This window comes from Corvus hawaiiensis, chromosome 3, assembly GCF_020740725.1.
Source record: "Corvus hawaiiensis isolate bCorHaw1 chromosome 3, bCorHaw1.pri.cur, whole genome shotgun sequence".
NCBI classification, from domain to species: Eukaryota; Metazoa; Chordata; class Aves; order Passeriformes; family Corvidae; genus Corvus; species Corvus hawaiiensis.
In genome coordinates, this window is record NC_063215.1 from 96,605,833 (window position 1) to 96,623,380 (window position 17,548).

General features: G+C 41.1%; 2 protein-coding genes and 1 long non-coding RNA gene across 8 annotated transcripts in view; 2 read left to right on the forward strand and 1 right to left on the reverse strand.

Annotated features, from left to right (window-relative positions):
• The window catches only part of SMYD2 (SET and MYND domain containing 2), a 29,159-nt gene extending 27,554 nt beyond the window's left edge, over positions 1–1,605 (forward strand). For all 5 annotated transcript variants that reach the window (XM_048299759.1, XM_048299757.1, XM_048299761.1 and 2 more), the window contains one exon: positions 391–1,605. In XM_048299759.1, coding sequence (XP_048155716.1) covers positions 391–471 — 81 coding nt within the window. In that variant the 3' untranslated portion in view covers positions 472–1,605. The remainder of the gene's footprint in view (positions 1–390) is intronic.
• A 447-nt stretch (positions 1,606–2,052) lies between these two features.
• Positions 2,053–17,548, reverse strand: part of PTPN14 (protein tyrosine phosphatase non-receptor type 14) — a 111,901-nt gene continuing 96,405 nt past the window's right edge. For both annotated transcript variants that reach the window (XM_048299755.1, XM_048299756.1), the window contains 4 exons: positions 15,188–15,316; positions 14,022–14,256; positions 11,881–12,044; positions 2,053–7,869 (listed from right to left, as the gene is read on the reverse strand). In XM_048299755.1, the coding sequence (XP_048155712.1) occupies positions 7,741–7,869; positions 11,881–12,044; positions 14,022–14,256; positions 15,188–15,316 (657 nt within the window). In that variant the 3' untranslated portion in view covers positions 2,053–7,740. The remainder of the gene's footprint in view (positions 7,870–11,880; positions 12,045–14,021; positions 14,257–15,187; positions 15,317–17,548) is intronic.
• Positions 7,791–14,774, forward strand: LOC125324145. Its single transcript, XR_007202831.1, has 2 exons — positions 7,791–8,321; positions 13,090–14,774. It is a non-coding gene; the product is annotated as an uncharacterized LOC125324145 (long non-coding RNA).

A 17,548-nucleotide genomic window follows, 5' to 3' on the forward strand; every position in this document is an offset into this window, starting at 1 on the left:
ACTCCTGCACTAGGCCTGCATGTCTCTGACAGCTCAAGGATAAATTGGTAGGAGCAGAGCTCGCTCTGATACTGGCTAAGTCCTCTGCTGGAATATTATCCGCCGCACTTGCAGTTTTCTGTCCTGGAGCTGGTTGCATTCAAAGTAGTTTTGTCAAGAATACAATTTTGAAAGGTGCTTTGGGCTCCTTTAAGATCAAAGATGTATTCTCTGAATATAAAACCTTTATTACTTAGTTTTGAATTTCATTTTATTTCCTACTGGGTTTATGACTACAAGGGGACAAAAAGTAGCTAGAGGTGTCAGACTGCTTCAAACCTCTAAAGAGAGTATTTATAGCCTGGTGTTATATATGAATCAATTGTGTGAATATTTTTTTTCTTTTCATAGGCAATTGCTATCATGGAAGTAGCACATGGGAAAGATCATCCATACATTTCAGAGATCAAAAAGGAATTAGAGGACCACTGAGCCTTTGAATCTATGCAATCCTTCAAACCTTTATTTAAAAAGCCTTGTTATGGAAACCTTCAGGAGCACTTTGAAAAGCGGTAGAGTATGAGCACAGTTCTGTCCTATAATTGGAATGACAAACACACTTAGGCCTAGCTTCCACACATCTACAATTGCCTTTTTTTTCTCTTTTAAGGAAGCATCCATGGTTCCTTAAAGGTTATGCCTTTTGATGGCTCATGGGCAAAAATGGCCATTTTTTTCTTTAGGGATGTTGATGTGGATCTTATTTGTGTAAAATAAATAAAGTGGTCTTGGGCCCTCTTGACTCCACTTGTACACTTAAATGGGTGCAATAGTCCTGTGATATCCGCTTTTGCCCTAATAGTTTTGCTTAATCTGACAAATTAGAAAAAACCCTACTTTTTCTGTTGTGGTTTGGCATCCATTTCCTTTTTTTCTCACGTCATTTTTGTTTGCAGTGGCTTAACTGGGAGAGAGGAGAAATGGGGTGATGAATTCTGTACATTTTACAGCAAAGCCACCAATGTTCCCTCAACCAGTTAATCTGCAGGTCCATCACTGCTCCTGGCAGATGAGGATTCATCACAGTAAAGACCTAGAGCTCAACTTGTCTTGTACAGAAGATACTGACACCTATCTTGGAGCTCGGAGGCTTGCACAAGACATGAACTATGCAAATTCTGGCTTTTTAGTCCCCTTTACAAGTTAAAGTGAGTTATTGCAGAGGAGAGCTCATATTTCCTTACAGCCATACCTTCACCTCCAGTGGATTACAACTATTGTAATAGTATGTTAGCAATTATTTTTAAGAGAGGAATAGGAACACTTTCTGAGAAAAAAGTCCAAGACTTAGCTTTCTCCACCCATATATAAAACAAGGGGATTTTTTTCCCCTCCATTTAGATCAATGGCAGGAGTTTGCTTTTAAGGATGGGGGAAAAAAAGAGTGTAGCTGTAAACTTCTAGCAACAAAACTGAAATATAGTGCTCAATAAAATTACCTGCCCATTCCTTACTGTTTTCACAGCTTATAAAGTATGATGAGAAAGAGAACACATCACCCTTAAGAACTACATTGTATTTTCTTTCTTGTAAGCGCTGCTCTGAAAATAAAACTGCTAGAACAAGGGTCTCTCAGCTCATTTTGCTGAAATCTTTCATTGCTCTCCAGCCAGCAGTTGCTGCTGGAGTACATGAAACTGCACCACATCTACAATTCCGGAAAGCCAAGGCCATTTAACTACAGCCAAACCTAGGAAGAGGGCAGTAGCTGACTCTTTTTATCCTAACTTTGTCTTGTCAAATAAACTCTTGTCCTGGGACATAACACCTTTACTTCAGCAAGTCTGTCCAGAGCCCAGACCACACTTCAACACCAAAGAATTGGATTAGCTGAACATGAGGCACCAGTGGGACCCTTGCCCCTGTGAAACTTGGATTACTATTTACAGAAGGTTATTCAAAGCTCACTGTGGGCCTGGCTGTGCCTATCAGTTTAACATGGGAAACCAACTGAAGCAGTGTAGGTGCAAATACAAAACCCTTAAGCTGATACAGAAAAGAATACAAACATTGTTTTCCTTGAAAAAAAAAGTTTTATTGTATACTGTGAATATGAAGGACAGATTTACCAAAAAAACCTTAGTGACTGAAGCCATTCTCACATTTGCAAAAGCATATAAGAAACTATTTACACAAAGGCAGTGAAAGGGGTAAAAAAATTATTGCAGTCAATTAATGCTGATAGAACTTTTTATTATAAAAAGAGAAAGAAAAGAAACAGTGCAAAAATACTGTCAAAAGTAATCAGTTCTATACACAAGATAAAACTGATAAGCATAAGCTTATGTACTGATATGAATAATACATTAGAATATAAAATAGCATGCATAGATTTTTTTTAAAGGCTTTCAAATACCATAGAATAGTTCTGCCATTCAGCCCTAACAGGAGGGAATGGGGGCAGGAAGGGCACATAACTGATGTCCCATTACAAAATGTGTACATACAATGAGATGGTGAGATTCAGATCACTGTTTTGTGCTAAACTGTCAGGTACAAAATTACAGAACAAATAAAACAGGAGGCATCAAAATACTGAAGTAAAACAGGACAGTAAAATCCAGTGACATAAACATGTTATCTCATTTAACACATTCCACACAATAACATATGGGAATATTACAGTCATCTGCATGTGTAAACTTTTTCCTTTGTAAAATAGCCAAAGAAAGGTACTTTACTAGTGAGGAAAATGTGTTTTCCATATGGAGCAATCTCAACAGTCTAAACATCCTATTACCAGTGTTTCTGGCACTCAAGATTTGCTTTCTTTTGAAGACCAAGCAGAAGCAAGAAAATACTTTCATTTAACATACACAAAAAGGAAGTTCTTATACATTATATCTGTAAGTTGTGGAACTCACCAGCACAGGACATTGTGAAGGCCAGAGGAATAACTGGCTTCTAAAGAAAAGATAATGGGATTTGTGGAAGATGGATCCATCAGTAGGTACTACACAGAGTGAGCAGGATACAGCTTTGGCCTCAGGAAGCCCCTAAAGCAGGGGCCCAGAGGGGCTGAGAACCCTTTTCTATACACATCCCTATTTCTTTCTCAACTACCAGCCACTGTCTAACTCAGGGGGTGCCCCCCAACATGGAAACAGTTTGTGGGAAGCATTCCTCTTTTCTGCCTGTGTGCCTAATCAAGGAACACTACCCCTGAAATACCTGGAAATGACTGTCCAACCACTGAGTCCTTACCCAGGTGAATCAGTGGCAGTCCTTCCTTTGCTGTTATATAGTGCTGGAATTCTCCAGTGGAAGCTGCAATTTATCACTTTACTGATAAATAGCTGATTTCCTGTTCACTCTCCAAAGGCAAAGTCTTGTTGTTAAAGCACGTGGGAAACTCTCAGTGAGGGTGCACATAAAGCATGGGCAACAAAACTTCAAAAAAACAGCTGAGAGAAACCAATGCAACTGTAATCTAGGATACTCCAAGAACACTGAGTACATTTATTTACTTTTAATATTTATATAAACACTGCTATTTTTGAACTGTGCACTGTTTTTTCACAGTTTATTTATGGTTAATACCTCCATCTTGTTTGCCCCACAGCCATCTGTTCCCTTCCTCAAATCCCAACCCCTGCAAGCAGCTGCATGTACAACATCCTTCTCTCTAAAGACTTAGATGGCATCTATAGCTCCCTTAGCACCAGGTCCTACAAGAAAACCTCTCTAGAAGGCTAAGACTGAGCTGGGGACAATTGCCTTTGGGGTTCTGGACTTGCAGCCTTTCTCTTATTGGCATCAAAACCTATCCCAAACTCCATATGCCTTGAAGTATACATCAGCAGCTTTATATTCATTTCTGTAGAAGAGTGGTCAAAGGCTGTTTTCACACAGTCCTTCCTTTCATGGCCAGCTCAGTAATTTGTTCCTGCAATGTGACGCAGCCTTTATTTCCTGAAGTGAGCGCCAGCCTAGCATTCTTTTTTCCACCAAGAGAAGCAACAAAATTTAACTCAGACCTCCCTCAGTGATGCATGAGAGCTGCTACAGCAGAGATCAGCCTGATGATTCCACTTTCTGAGCACACAGACCACAAACTGTTAGCAAGGCTGACAACAGCTAATTCAGTCATCATCTCCTCCCAGGAGACCAGCGGGAAGTCGACTGTTGGAAATGCGGCATCGTCAGTAGCTGCTGAATTTTCCCTACAGATTTCTGTGCTGTATCCAAGTACAAGATTTCCCATCAGCATTTCTTTTAGAGTTGCTTGTGGACTACACAGACATAGCAGGTATTGGATCAAAAAAGTAATGTCCTGGCTCACAATGACAATAGCTATTGAAGCACTTAGATTGGAAAAGAGTAAGTCTGTGTTTTGCCATTTGCATTTCTGTTTGTTTACAAGAAAGTAATTTAAAAAAACCCCAACTTTTGAAATCATGCAAATATTTAATAGTATTTGTAGCTGAGGCAGCTGATTTAAATAAATAGAACAGAAATGCACTTCAGTATACTTCAAGGACTGTGTTGGCAATATGTTAAGTTCTCAGAGACATGTCTCTTGCCAGCTAAAATTAGTTTAGGGAATTTCTGATAAGGCTGAGCACTTAGGATCCCTGTATACCTATACAGGAAAATGTTTGTGGGAACAAGCTTAATCTTTCCTCAGGTAGTTGAGGACAAGAGGTGCCAAAACAGGCCTTTGTAGGACCTGAAACAAGTAGGACCTCAGCAGCTGATGTCCTCCATCCTCCAGTGTGAACAGAAACAGGATCCCCACAGCACTGAGAAGTGTCACAACTCCACTGTCATCTCTCCCATCGAACAATGGGAGGCATGAAATGTTCAGACTGTAACCAAAAATCTGATGCCAGTACCTCAATACTGTAGTTGGTAAGAGTTTAAATTAGAAAGGAAAAGGGTGTTAAATACAGATGAAGAGTGCACAAAAAGGAAAGTGGACACAATGGATTCCCAAGCCAGACTTACTCATCCACTGCAAGTTCTCTCTTGGAAAGCGTCAGGGAGTGTAGGTCAGACTGCAAGGTGGGTGCCCTGGGAGAAGACTGCTTGTGTCAAAATTCCTTTCATTGATGAATCATTGTGAGATTTTTCAATTCAGATTCCAAATGGATGAAACTGGTCTGAAATTACGGTTATGCTTTGATGTTAAAAAAACATCACAACAAACAGCAACTCCCAACTGTCCTTTTCTCCTCAAGGGTTCTGCTGTTTAAAAGTCTGCAGGACAGAAACTAAACAGCACTGTTGCTTTAAGACTCATGTGTTCATTCCTGCTATGACTAAGAAAATTGGATGCAAAATGCATTTTCCTGTCACTCCCTAAAGGTTAGGAAATACTGCCCAAGCAATTTTGGCCTGATAAAACTACAACAGGTTCAAAGTGAGAAGGTTCATTTTTTCCCTTACAAAACTGTATCACATTTCAACCATAAAACATCAGCATGCTGAGGGCTGCTTGTAAGCTGGGGTAGAAAAGAACCTCTGAAGACATGCACCAGCCCAATTCACTTATGATATTAACCGATCTAGTCAAGATAAAATCTAGCAGGGAAAAATACATTGAAGTCAGATGAAAGGAAAAGTTTAAAATTACCGTTCTTTGACAATGAAAGGGAAAAAGTGACTCACATTGGCCTCTATCTACCATACCAGCCACATTAGGAGTTAATTGAAATGACTGTTTACTACATGGCCACTTATTTGGCTCATTAATAGGCACTGACTTAATTTGGAAAGGATTTTTAGTGCCTTTTTCTAATTAATGTTTTTCTAAGACACCTATGATGCATCTTTGCATAAAAAACATGTGCGTAATTTTCTTCCCTTCAAACACAGCTCTTCACACTCTCTTATGCAAGAACTTTCCTGTGCTCGTTGTAGCAGCAGAAATACACATTTCAGCCAAGAGCAGCTGAATAATAAGACATAGGAACAGATTCTTTTCCCTCCTGATTTTCTACTTCTCATATCTAAGTGGAGCAATGGGACTTGACAGCTCTGAGTTCAAACTTAATTCATCATTAGGAAATTATTCAAAAAGTTATAACGAGATAACTAATTTAATACACTTTGCTTCAAGGTTTATTCCTTGGCTTTTTTCCCAGATATAAAGCATCTCTCTGCAATTATCATGCAGATGCTGCTGAAAAGACTTTAAATGGTTGCTGCTAATTTAACAAGAGATATGTTGGCACTGGCAGAAGAAATTAGAGGAAAACTGAAGTTGACTGAAAACTCAACTGATCCCTAAAAAGAACATGGTCAAGGTATTACAGCAAAATAATTCCTCTCCATTTGTTGGGGGCTACAAGTCTTCACCAGAATCTTCGTCACCTCATTAGGCCTGTATTGCAAAGTACCAAATCAACACAGTGCTGTTTTAAACATATTTGAGAAACATTCTGGTACAGAACCTTAGCTTCAGCTCCCCACTGATTTTAGTCCCTTTAGTGCTGAAATTACGAGTGCTTGTAGGCTTAGGCCTTTGTACATTGACCAGGGTTTGGAGGCGGGGATGCCACAGAAAAGCGACAATAGGATTAAAATATTGAAAGTATCTGGGGAAGGGATACTGAGAAAGGTGATTTCACCATGACAAAGTAACTGCATTGCATCATGTGCCCCGAGAGGCTGTGAAATCTTCACCCTTGAGAATTTTGAAACTGGATGTGACCATGAACAAGCCTATCCAAGTTTAAAGCTAGCAGTGGGGTGAGCGGGGCTGGGACCAGAGACTTCCAAGGCTCCTCTCTAGCCTGATTCATTCTCTAGCCATCCAACGATAGTTCACACATGAAAACTAAGGCAGCTGGAGATGCCTAATTTAAATGAGATTCCTTTTCTACAGGAGGTGAGCCTCAAGGCAATAATACTTTCAGTGTAATTCATGAGAAGGTGCTTGATATGGCTTTTTTTCCAGATACATTTGGTTGAATATCCTCTGCTGTTCAACTCTCAGTCCACCAGTTATTGGAAAGACTCATTCACTGACTTCAGCCTGCTGTAGATCACTGCACTTCACCCTACATTGCTTCTTATGAATCCCTTCAAGGGCTGCACACAGCAGCAGAAGGCCTCCTTTAAAAGATCCAGCATTGATTTTTCAAGGACTAATCTAAAACTGTAATTCTTGTGGAATTTGAATAGTTTAGCACCCAAAACTCTCTGTCCTCACAATGTCCTGTGCTTGAGCCCTCTGTAATGTGCCCACTACACGTGAAGAAGCTCAGGTCTCCATGCTGTGCACCCTTACCTTCCACTCACACAGAGCAGTAGCTGACATCTAGCAGGTCTTGTTTTTACCAGGGAAGACACATACTGGGTCCAGAATGTCCTTACGTGAGAAAAAGCCCACTGCCAAATAACTGTAGGTTTCAGAAGCTGTGTAGCAAAATAAAAGCCAGCAAACTACCTTTACAAAGGATTGCCTTCCTTACAGACATGTTACAATGCAGACCAGCCATGTCAAATGTGGTTCACTTTGAAGGACACTATAAGTTTTATGAGTTATTAAAGTAATTCAGAAGTTATTCCAAGAAAAATAAATTATATCTTGTATAAAATAATCCACGGGAGACTAGTAAAGAACCATCATTCCTTACTTTCAAGACAACTTTAAAAAGTGCAATATATGCACACAGTGTTGTCCAGGCAGTTCCCCTTGTTCATCAGTAAGGTTCAGTCAGATCCACAATGCTGGGTCTGGGATGTTTGAAAAGATTAAATAAGTCTCGAGTTTTGCAGGAATTGTATGAGCACTTGGTAGACAAATTTGTACTGGGCTATGGTCTGGATCATAAACACTCTCTGCTCCCGCAGGTGTCTCAGCATCACAGGAACGTCCATCTTCTGTAAAGCAAAGGGGAAAAAAAAAAGCATAAGGATCTGGGTTTACTAAATCAAACAATCACTGTCTCAAATATCAGTTATCTGACACAGGGAGCTATACTATAGGTTCCGTGGACAAAACTAAATGTGCAGGCAAAGATACAGATCCTTTCACTAAAGGAGAAGGGAACTCACTGCCACCAAAAGATCCAGGGACTCCAACATCTGACTTCCCACAGTCAAGTGTATGTTAGCAAATAATGCTCCAGGAGAAATAGGTCTGTAAAGTGAAACAAAGACCCAGTATCCACAACACGTGTTTTGCGGACTCCAGGCCAGCATCAGTTTGTTGCCACCTTCTGAACATCCCCTGGGACACATTAGGGGTTCTCCAAGAAGGCATCTTCCAGCTTAGTTTCATCCAAAAGAAACTCACTCGTGTGCCCTGAAAATGCTCTGCAGCAGGAACTGAAGTAAGTAGGCAGAGATAAGGAGATCTACTGGGAAAGCACATCCCTAACCCCATTGAGCCCACTGGGGCACAGACAGCCTGTAATGGTCTGAACTCAAAACCAAATGAGTTCTGTGAAACAGAGGCCCATGAGGTGAAGTGTTAGAAATCACTGCACATTTCATTAGGATGCTATCATCAGATTTCTGGCATTTAGGGAGCCAAAAACCTATGATGCTGTTGTGTTTTATCTGTTACAACAGGTACACGAGGAGCTATTGAGAAGTTGTTGAGCCATGAAGCTCAGCCTGCCAGGCTCAAATTCAAACAGCGTGTAATGTGAGCCAAGCTGAGGGGCACAAACCTTCTATGGCAGCAGTAAATGTGAGCACTAAGATACATACTGGTTTTGAGGAAGTTCTTAAGCAGTTCAAGATATAAGACTAAAGAACAGCTACCCTATCAGGCAACATAAACTGCCCTTTGTAATGCCCACTTGCCATTGCAGAAACACCAAGAGAAACTTAGCAAGTCTTTTGACTGAGATTGCTGCTAAGCCTTGGAGGCCCAACTGAGCATGGAATCTGCTTCCAGGCACATCTGAAGTTTCCTGGAAAGTTTAAAATAAAAATCACGCTGCATATCCATTTCTGTCCATATATATAAAACCCAGAATCTCCATTCCATGTAAACAAGTATTAACTCATAGGCTATCACTTTCTGAAAACAAGGCCAAATATTCTGCCACATAGCCCAACAAGCTGTTATAAAAGGACATCTCTAGAGAGCCAACAAGTGTAAATATTTGGGATGAGTAATGCCATATTATTATCAAACAGGTGCAAAGAAAAATGGAAGCTCTTTCCAGTTAACTTGGCTAACTTGGAGAAAGCCTCCCTGTGGACTCAGATGCTTATGAAAGCCACATGGTCCTTGCTGAGCAGAGTCATGTGGAACCTGATCTTACCTGAACAACTACAGCAAAAATGTAGGCCAGCTTTGACCTGCACATCATGTTTGTCCCTCAGCAGCTCATTGGTTTTTAGTAGGCACACTGTGTTCCATGCACCTCCTCAAAATGGAGATGGCTTTGCCTTATTTCAGAAATGGAAGAAAACCTCATCCTGCCTATTCAGCCTTGCTATTTATAGACAGCTTAGTATTTAATTCCAGGTAAGCAGAATCCCTAAAGTCACCTTCATTACAATGTTCATATTAAAAAAAAAAAAAAAAAAAAATATATATATATATACATACACACACCCCCCTAATGCTTTGCTAAGCTGGCACTTGCAAACAGATCAAACAAAAATGCTAACTCCTTTCTGCCTCCCAAAGTAAAGACCTCCCATGTGAAAGCATGCTGTAGATGCAATCATGAGTTAATGTCCCAGTGCCAAGTCTGGACTAAAAGTTGATAGAGCAGGTTCTCAATTACTTTCTCGTACTACATGTCTACAGCAGTAAGGATGTAATGACGTGACATTTACATGCCATGCAGCAGTTACTGAAACTCTACCCCTGCAATGAGATACAGCTTTAGACTCAACCAGCCATTGCCCAGAAGCCACAGTGACTGAAGCTGTATAGAATTTGATTAAACATGGCTTTTTACCTAAATCTGAAACCTCAGGCTCAAGAGTTCTGGTTTTTGTTCCAGCACTGCTGCAGGCTTTCCAAAATAGTCTGTATCAAAATTTTCAAACTCTGATTTTCTCTCACTGCTAAAATGTTAATACATTTATTTGCTAGGACACTTCTGTGAAAACCAATTCCTAAGACTAAAACATTTTAAGCGATAAGTAATTTTATTTCAGGAAGAAACCCCAATCAATTCTACTACAAAATAAACAAATGAAAAGGAACCCCTCTGTGCAGAATCTGTCACAAACTGAAAACATGCTGTCAAGATTTTTAATCTTTTTTTAAAATTAGGTTTTAAAAAAACAAAAACATTAACTTGGTACAATCTAGAGAAACAAAACCCTTAATGAAAATTGTATTTAATGTTAATGATGATTTTCATTATTAATCAAGACAAAAGAATGCTTTAATTAAGGGACATCAGAGAAATCCTTTATTATCGAGCACTACCATCAGGACCTAGTGAAGTTCATGAAAACTCTTATGAATGATGTCAAGGCTGAACCTCATGCTTAGATGTTGAGGTGCTGCCTTTGCCAAAGCTACTCTTTGCCCAATGGGTGACTTAAGTAAACCACAGACTGACTTCTGTAAACTGAGGTGGCCAAACGCTGTTGCACAACCTTTAGAGTTTGCTTCTGTGCACATACAGAGGATGCTGTAAAGCAGACATGGCTACACTGATGCTCACAAGCAATTCAGGGATGGCTTTTTTAACTCTCCAGCTTTCCTCTGGCATGCAGAAATTTCATGGCTGTTGTGTGAACAACAGAAGCAGTCACTTCCACATGCCAGTGCATAAGGAAAGTAAAGCAGGCTCAAGAGTCGGTGCCATTGCCCCACACCAGAGCAGCTACTGAGCAGCAGCCAGCACTGGGAGGCTGCTGGGTTCCCAAGACACATCGCTGTGGGCCCTTTCTTGGCCAAGCTACCTTCTTTCCCTTTCTCCTCCAGCTGCCACCACCTCCCCCAACACCTCCCACTGCCAATAAAAAGCAAGAAAACAAAGTGTCAGCTGTGACACAGATCTACGGGACACCTTCACCTTCGGTGTGGCCCAAGCAGAGTTGGAGGAGGTTTGTCTCAGCTGATATGAGCCCAGGATCTCTAGGGATCTTGTAACTCCAGAATGATGAGTTGCTGGAGTCCTCAGTCTTCCCTGAACTCACCCAGTGGCTGATTATTGGGAGGGGCAGATGATATATGTCTATTTGTCACTCTTTCTGCATTCTTATCTCTACAAGCAGCTTTGGTCTTTGAGCATTTTCTTTGGCAAGAGAAGCCCCTGGTTTCCATAGCTGTCATGAAAACTGTGTGGCACGTTGATAATCAAGATGTGATGTTCTTCCTAGACAGTTTCCCAGTAGCAGATGAAAAGCAAGTTGCTACCCACGGTTACTCTACTGGGGCTCTTAACTCCAGACTGTGTTACTCGTAATGCTGGCTGCAAATCCTAAAGCCCTATTCCCCACAGGAATACATACATACACTTATCCTTAAAACACAGTTAAGTTTCAGTCCAGGTGAGATTACAGTCCCTACAGGAGCGAGGAAGGAGCCCGAGGAGAGAATTTAGAGAGCAGAAAACTTCAGTTGAAAGAGCAAGGACATTACTCTCTAGCCTCTCTCAGGCAGTGCTTGTAAACACACTGTCTCTAGACTTTTAATTAAATACAGGTATGAATTAGACTAAATTCTTAAAAGAGAGAAGAAAGCCCTATCTTTGAATGTATTAAAATAATCCTAACAAAAAAACCCCCATAATATCAACTATACAGAAAACTACAGCAAGTAACCTGCCATGGGGAATCTCTGCCTGTCACATTGCTCACAGAGGTAGAGAAAGAAAGCACTTCAATGCCTTTTAATTTCAACCTCAGAAATGTAGCCAGTTAGCCAAGGGACAAGCTCAGGGTTTGAAAACAAAGCTGACTTACTTCATTATGCTCCAAGCAGCCAATCATGAGTTCTGTTAGGATGACCACTCCAGTCCTCCCCACCCCTGCACTGCAGTGGACCACAATGGGAGGGTTGCAGGTGTTGCTGCTGTCCAGCACGCTGTTGGTGTGCCGACGCACCGACTGTATCTCCTCCAAGTAAGCTGCAAGAGAAAATGCAGGCAAGGATGCAAACATCTGCATGTCTAAATGTAAAATTTAGGAGGGGAGGGAGAGACAGGGGAGAATGTGAAAAAGTTATTCTCTGTCAAAGTGGCAATAATTTACATTTTTTACAGCATAATAATTATCTTGGCCAGGGTGCACTGAACAGCACTGCATCCAGCAAGTACCAGCTGGGTGTCAATTATTACTTGGGAGTCTGCTCCTTTAAATTAAATAGTTCTTTTAAAAAATTAAATTCTGTTTTCCCCCTTGCAAATCTCCAGGTCCCCTAAGCAGATGATTCTAGACATTACTTACAGCAATTCCTGCTATTAACAGGCTGGGATCAAAACAACAGCTAAGTCCCATTGAAACTACTGCCTGTCAAAGCCAGTATCAGATGGGAAGCGAGCATCCATCTGCCCTGTTCCCTCTCTTCCTTCTCCCTTCTAGACTGTGACAGAATCTCCCCCTCACTCTCTGCTCAGGCTTTGTTTCTCAATAGCTACAAGCCCTTCTGGGATATCACTGCTTTGTTTTCCCTGAAGCCATTTGTAGAAAGCCCAGGACTCAGGAACAGCTGCCTTGTGTGGCTGTCCTAGTGTCATTCAACACATCCTGCTGTCAGACCACTCTGAGAACCTCATGTGCTGGAAGCTCACTCAGCTTGCCAGCACTCCGAGTGGGAAGTGAAACCCGAGCTGCACTCTCCTGCTCTGATCCTTGGTGTCAGGGCACTGCAGCCCCAGCTGTCCTCTCCCCCCAGGCAGGATGGGGCTGGAGGCCTACCAACATCAGAAAAGCTGCATTTTAATGCACACAGGGAAATGGGACTCTAAGTGGTGGCAAACAATGGAAGAGAGGAAATGGGGACAGTTAGGTTCCAATTACTGCCATGCCCAACCACAGCAACTGGGGTTGGTAGGAGAAACAGAGTATGGAACAAATGAAGAATTGGGCAATAGCTTTTCCTTCAAGACAGATCCCTTGGCACTCCTTTGCTGAAACTGAAATGCCATTTTTTATTTTTTGCCTTGGTGACAGATCTGGGGAAAGGAGGATGCCCTACTTACATCAAGCGTGTACCATGCAAAGGAGAATGGATCACTAAAGGACTGTAGCTGTGGCAAGACTGAAGAGGAACTAATGGACCTTCCTGAGAGAGGACTTAGCTGCCACAGAGCTGCAGCTGCAAAACTGTCAGGAACTAAGAGGGCAGGCATCTCCAACACATCAGTATACCATGTTCAGACTCCTTCAGTGGTAATTTAAAGATTCCTGCATTGTTCTCTACTGTAGTGCCAGAGATGGGTCTTAACTAATGGTTGAATTCCTATTACTTAATATGGGAGGGCTTATTACTTGGCAAGAATCAGGAAGTGCTATCAACACATTACAGATCAATGAAATTGCTGTATTTTCAGAAATCCGTGAACCCGGACCATATGTAACTGGTCAGGCCCTTAAGCCTACCTGGGTAGGCTTAAGGGTACATGTGCTTACAAGGGTGGCAGTGAGCTCAGACTTACTGCACGTGTGATAGAGCCCTCTGCTCTTTTACAGAAAGAAAAACTGGAGAAGATGCACCATATTTCACTAGCAACTCATCGTCTCTCACCCAGACCTCTCTAACCACATTTGTATACAGCCTATTATCTCCTACACTCATTAGGGAAACAGCAGTAACTTTAACCAACAGATCAGCCAGCAGAAGTATCCTATTATTTAAAATTTCCTGAGTTTTTGGCACTGTTGCTTGGATTTTTCTTCCTGCTAATCACCTTAGCTCCTACCTCTTGAATCCCATTTTTTTTCCTCCAAATTGCAGCGAAGTATAACTTAGTTGAAGCCTGCATATGCCACAGCAACAACTACTTGATATCACTCCCAGCTGTAACTAGGTACAGTGAACTGAATCCAGTGTGAGCAATCTTTTTCTTGATGTATTTTATCATGCAAATTCAAGAAAATCTTACATAAAAAGCCTTGGACTTCTTCTGGACACCCATGGTCTGGCCAGTCAGTATACTGCAAATGCCACACTGTCCTCTCTTGTCCAGAGAGAAGATGCTTGACCTTCAGACCAGTAGTTGCAAAGCAGCCAGAGTCTGTGCGGAACTTGGTTGTCACCTTGAACTTCCCATAAGTGGCTGAGCTGTGCTTAGAGCCCAGTTTAGGCCAGTAACGATGGCTCTTACTTCTTCCTCCCTCCTTAATAACAAAACAAGACAAAAAGCCGTTAGTTCCTGCAATTTTAATTCTCTACAAAGGGCATAAAACTCTGTGGATAAGCCAAGTATTCTTATTTTAAAGTACTACAAGAGCAAGGAGCATGCCACAAAGTAAAGAAAACACCTATTAAAACCTCTCAGCCATATAATATTTCTAAGTGTAAAACTACTTGAAGAACTGACTCTTGTCTCATGATGAAAGCCAGCTACTGCCTACAATACCTTGGTAAATACTCTCCTCGTGGGGAAGCCTCTCTTAAATAGAAGGAGAATCTCTTCAGCAGCTTCTAAGCGTCTGGTTTTGCTCAGGCTTGAGAACTGGACAGTGACTTGATGTGCTCTGCTACTCCCTGTGTTTGCTGAAAGCAACCAGGCATGAAGCCGAATGTGGTGTTAGTTAACAACGTGCCAGTTTTTACAACATAGCACATAGTTCTTGGATTACAATAGGAATAACTGTTTTGCTTGGCATAGGAATAAAAAGTTGTGGGGTGTTTTTGTTTGGGGTTTTTTTGGGTTTTTTTTACACGGACACTTCTATGGAAACAACAGCTCCTGGTCTCTTTTCAGCTGATAAGAGAGATGGTATGCAGAACTGGCCTTGGACAGTGTGGAAATCTCTGTCATTTTAACCAGGAGCAAGTTCAGCACTCTCACATTCCAATGGAAACATCTTTGTTTGGGTTGGCCCAAGCAGGAGGAAGGAGGGCTCCTGCTTGTTTCGCTTTAGCACTTGCCAAGCTGAGTGTCAGAAAGTTAGGAAGTGTAGTATGAGAGCAGTACAGGCATATGCTCAAACAGAGCCAGAGGAAAAGGGGATGTTGATAGAAAGAACAGGTTATTGGAGTGGGAAGTGATGATAACAGGAGATTTTCTCACATTAGAAAGAACTATTCTGTGGTTTCACGTACCTCCTCAGCTGTGACCATGGCTATAACATTCACCCCCTGTTCCCACACCATCTGCCAGAAGTCATGGCATGTGTGTGGCAGAGGCCCTTGGGTAGCAATGTAGTGCCACTCCTCTCCACCTACAGTCACCTGGGAGAGAGGGAAAAAGAAACAACCAGTCAGGGCCCAAATTCTCAGCAGCGTCTGTGCCAGAACTGCCTTTTAAACAAAAGAGACTACAGTGAAATCTTTACTTCTTTGTTCTTCTACTTTTGTTCAGAATTATGAACAAAAATCATCCTCTTGATAAGAGCAAATCTGACAAAACATAACCTTCAGTGTTTCCACATCCTGTCTTGATGCCCATAAACAAAGCTTTGGCCTAAATGCTGTCTATCTTTCTTGCCATTGTATCTGGATCATACAGATGAAAAGAAAACCAAACAAAAAACCAAACCAGCAACCAACCAAACAAAAAAAATTGGGGATTTTTTTGAGGCCCTGTGTCTGATATGGCTTAAGTACAAATAAGCAGCTGACTGACACCCCTGGGCTTGGTGACAGACCAAGAATGAAAGAAAAGCTAAGGACCAGAGGAGGTGCCTACATGCATTAAAAAGGCATTGCCCTGCTGCAAATTAACACAGGGTAGGTGCAGAATGCCTGAACACAAATGACACTGTGCCTGACGAGCTAAAGGCCTCTGCTGGTTCAGACTGCCCTCAATTATTTTCCATTCAGGCAAAAAGTGATTTATTAAACAGCCTCTTCCTACACTGGTCACTGCTGAAGATGCAGCTATGCCCACACGCTGCACATAGCAGAGCTTGACAGGCCTGTTGCCAGTTAGAGATGAGATCCAGACAGGCTTCATTTCAAGTTATTCTTCCTCACTTGTCTTGGGTTTTTCAGTTCAGAACCTAAAAACTACCATAAAGTAAATCCAGTAAACTGGCTACATTAAATGGCTTTCAAACACCATGAGAAATTTAAATTATCCAAAGCTGTAGTCATGTAAATCTATTTCCCAATACACAACTGGTTTACTAACCACATCTTACAGAAATACTTGTGTATTTGCATGACATGTAATGAAATTCTTTTCGAAGTATTAACACACAGATTTACACACTGTAAATTCTGTAGTGCCCTCAACAGAGCCAGCATTACCTTGCAGTTAGCCAGTATAAAACACAGCTTCATTTAACTGACAGAGGCAGTTAAAAAAAAAAAATCACTTGTGTATAAAAAAATCGTAATTTTATGACACATAATTTGCTATACATCAGAAAAAGCTTACAAAAAAATTTTTTTTAACATTTTACGTAAAAAGCCAAAGTGCTTTTAGAACTACTACATATCATTTCAAAAATATGCTTACCAGCAGAACCAGATGAACTAATTATTTTGGAAAGTTGAAATATTTTTCCTTCTCAGGCTAAGGCCTCCTAATTCTGTTTATTAGCCCAGAGCCACTTCTCCCAAAGTTATAAATCCCAGAGAAGAAGATTTACAACAAAAATGCTGACACATCCATAAATATCAACGTACTGGCAGACAGCGCTACAAGGAACAATCAATAACTCTGACAGGTTCAACCATACACTGTGTTTGAGGTACAAGTCTTTGAATACATTTTCAGAAATAGAATCAATTTACTTGTTAGTCAAACAACTGTTTATTAAGCTGAGATGCTTGGGGTTTTACACCTGTAAATAACACAGTTTTTGTATGACAACAGGTTTCTCACTTCACTGAAAACTGTTCAACCCTGTACATCAGCTCCTTTTCTTTATTTCATACTATGCAGCATTTTCTTTTTTGAATGATGGTTAAAAACTGCAAGACTAAAGCAGGCAGACTTCTCAAGTTCTTGTACTAGATGGGAATTAATACAAACTCTCAGCCCTAAACAGCATCCTGCACTTGGACTGATGGTCTGCAGCCATGAGTGCTAGTACAGTGTTACTGAGCTTTCTAAGTCAATACTGACCTGGCCCAAACAGTCAGATGAAGTGATCTTAAGAACCTTTTTGCTTAATCCATAAATTTAATTACAATTTTTCTCTTTGGTGTAGATGATGATCCTTGCATCTAACAGCAACAATCCATGGTAAATAAGCAGAGAATTATTGTAAAACTGCAGTGCTTGCAGACCAAGCAGTGGGAGCTGGAATCCTCCAGGCATGGATCTTATCAGGATGACAGAGGAGTCTTCTTTGTCTACTGACTTCTGGTCCAAATATCCAGCCTCCTGGCACATGACATGAAAGGCCCATAAATAGTCTGAAGGGAATAGGATGCCTGGAATGTTTACTGCATTCTAATGCCCTAACTGCAGGAAATTAAAAATTAAATATTGGGCTGAAAACACAGACACAC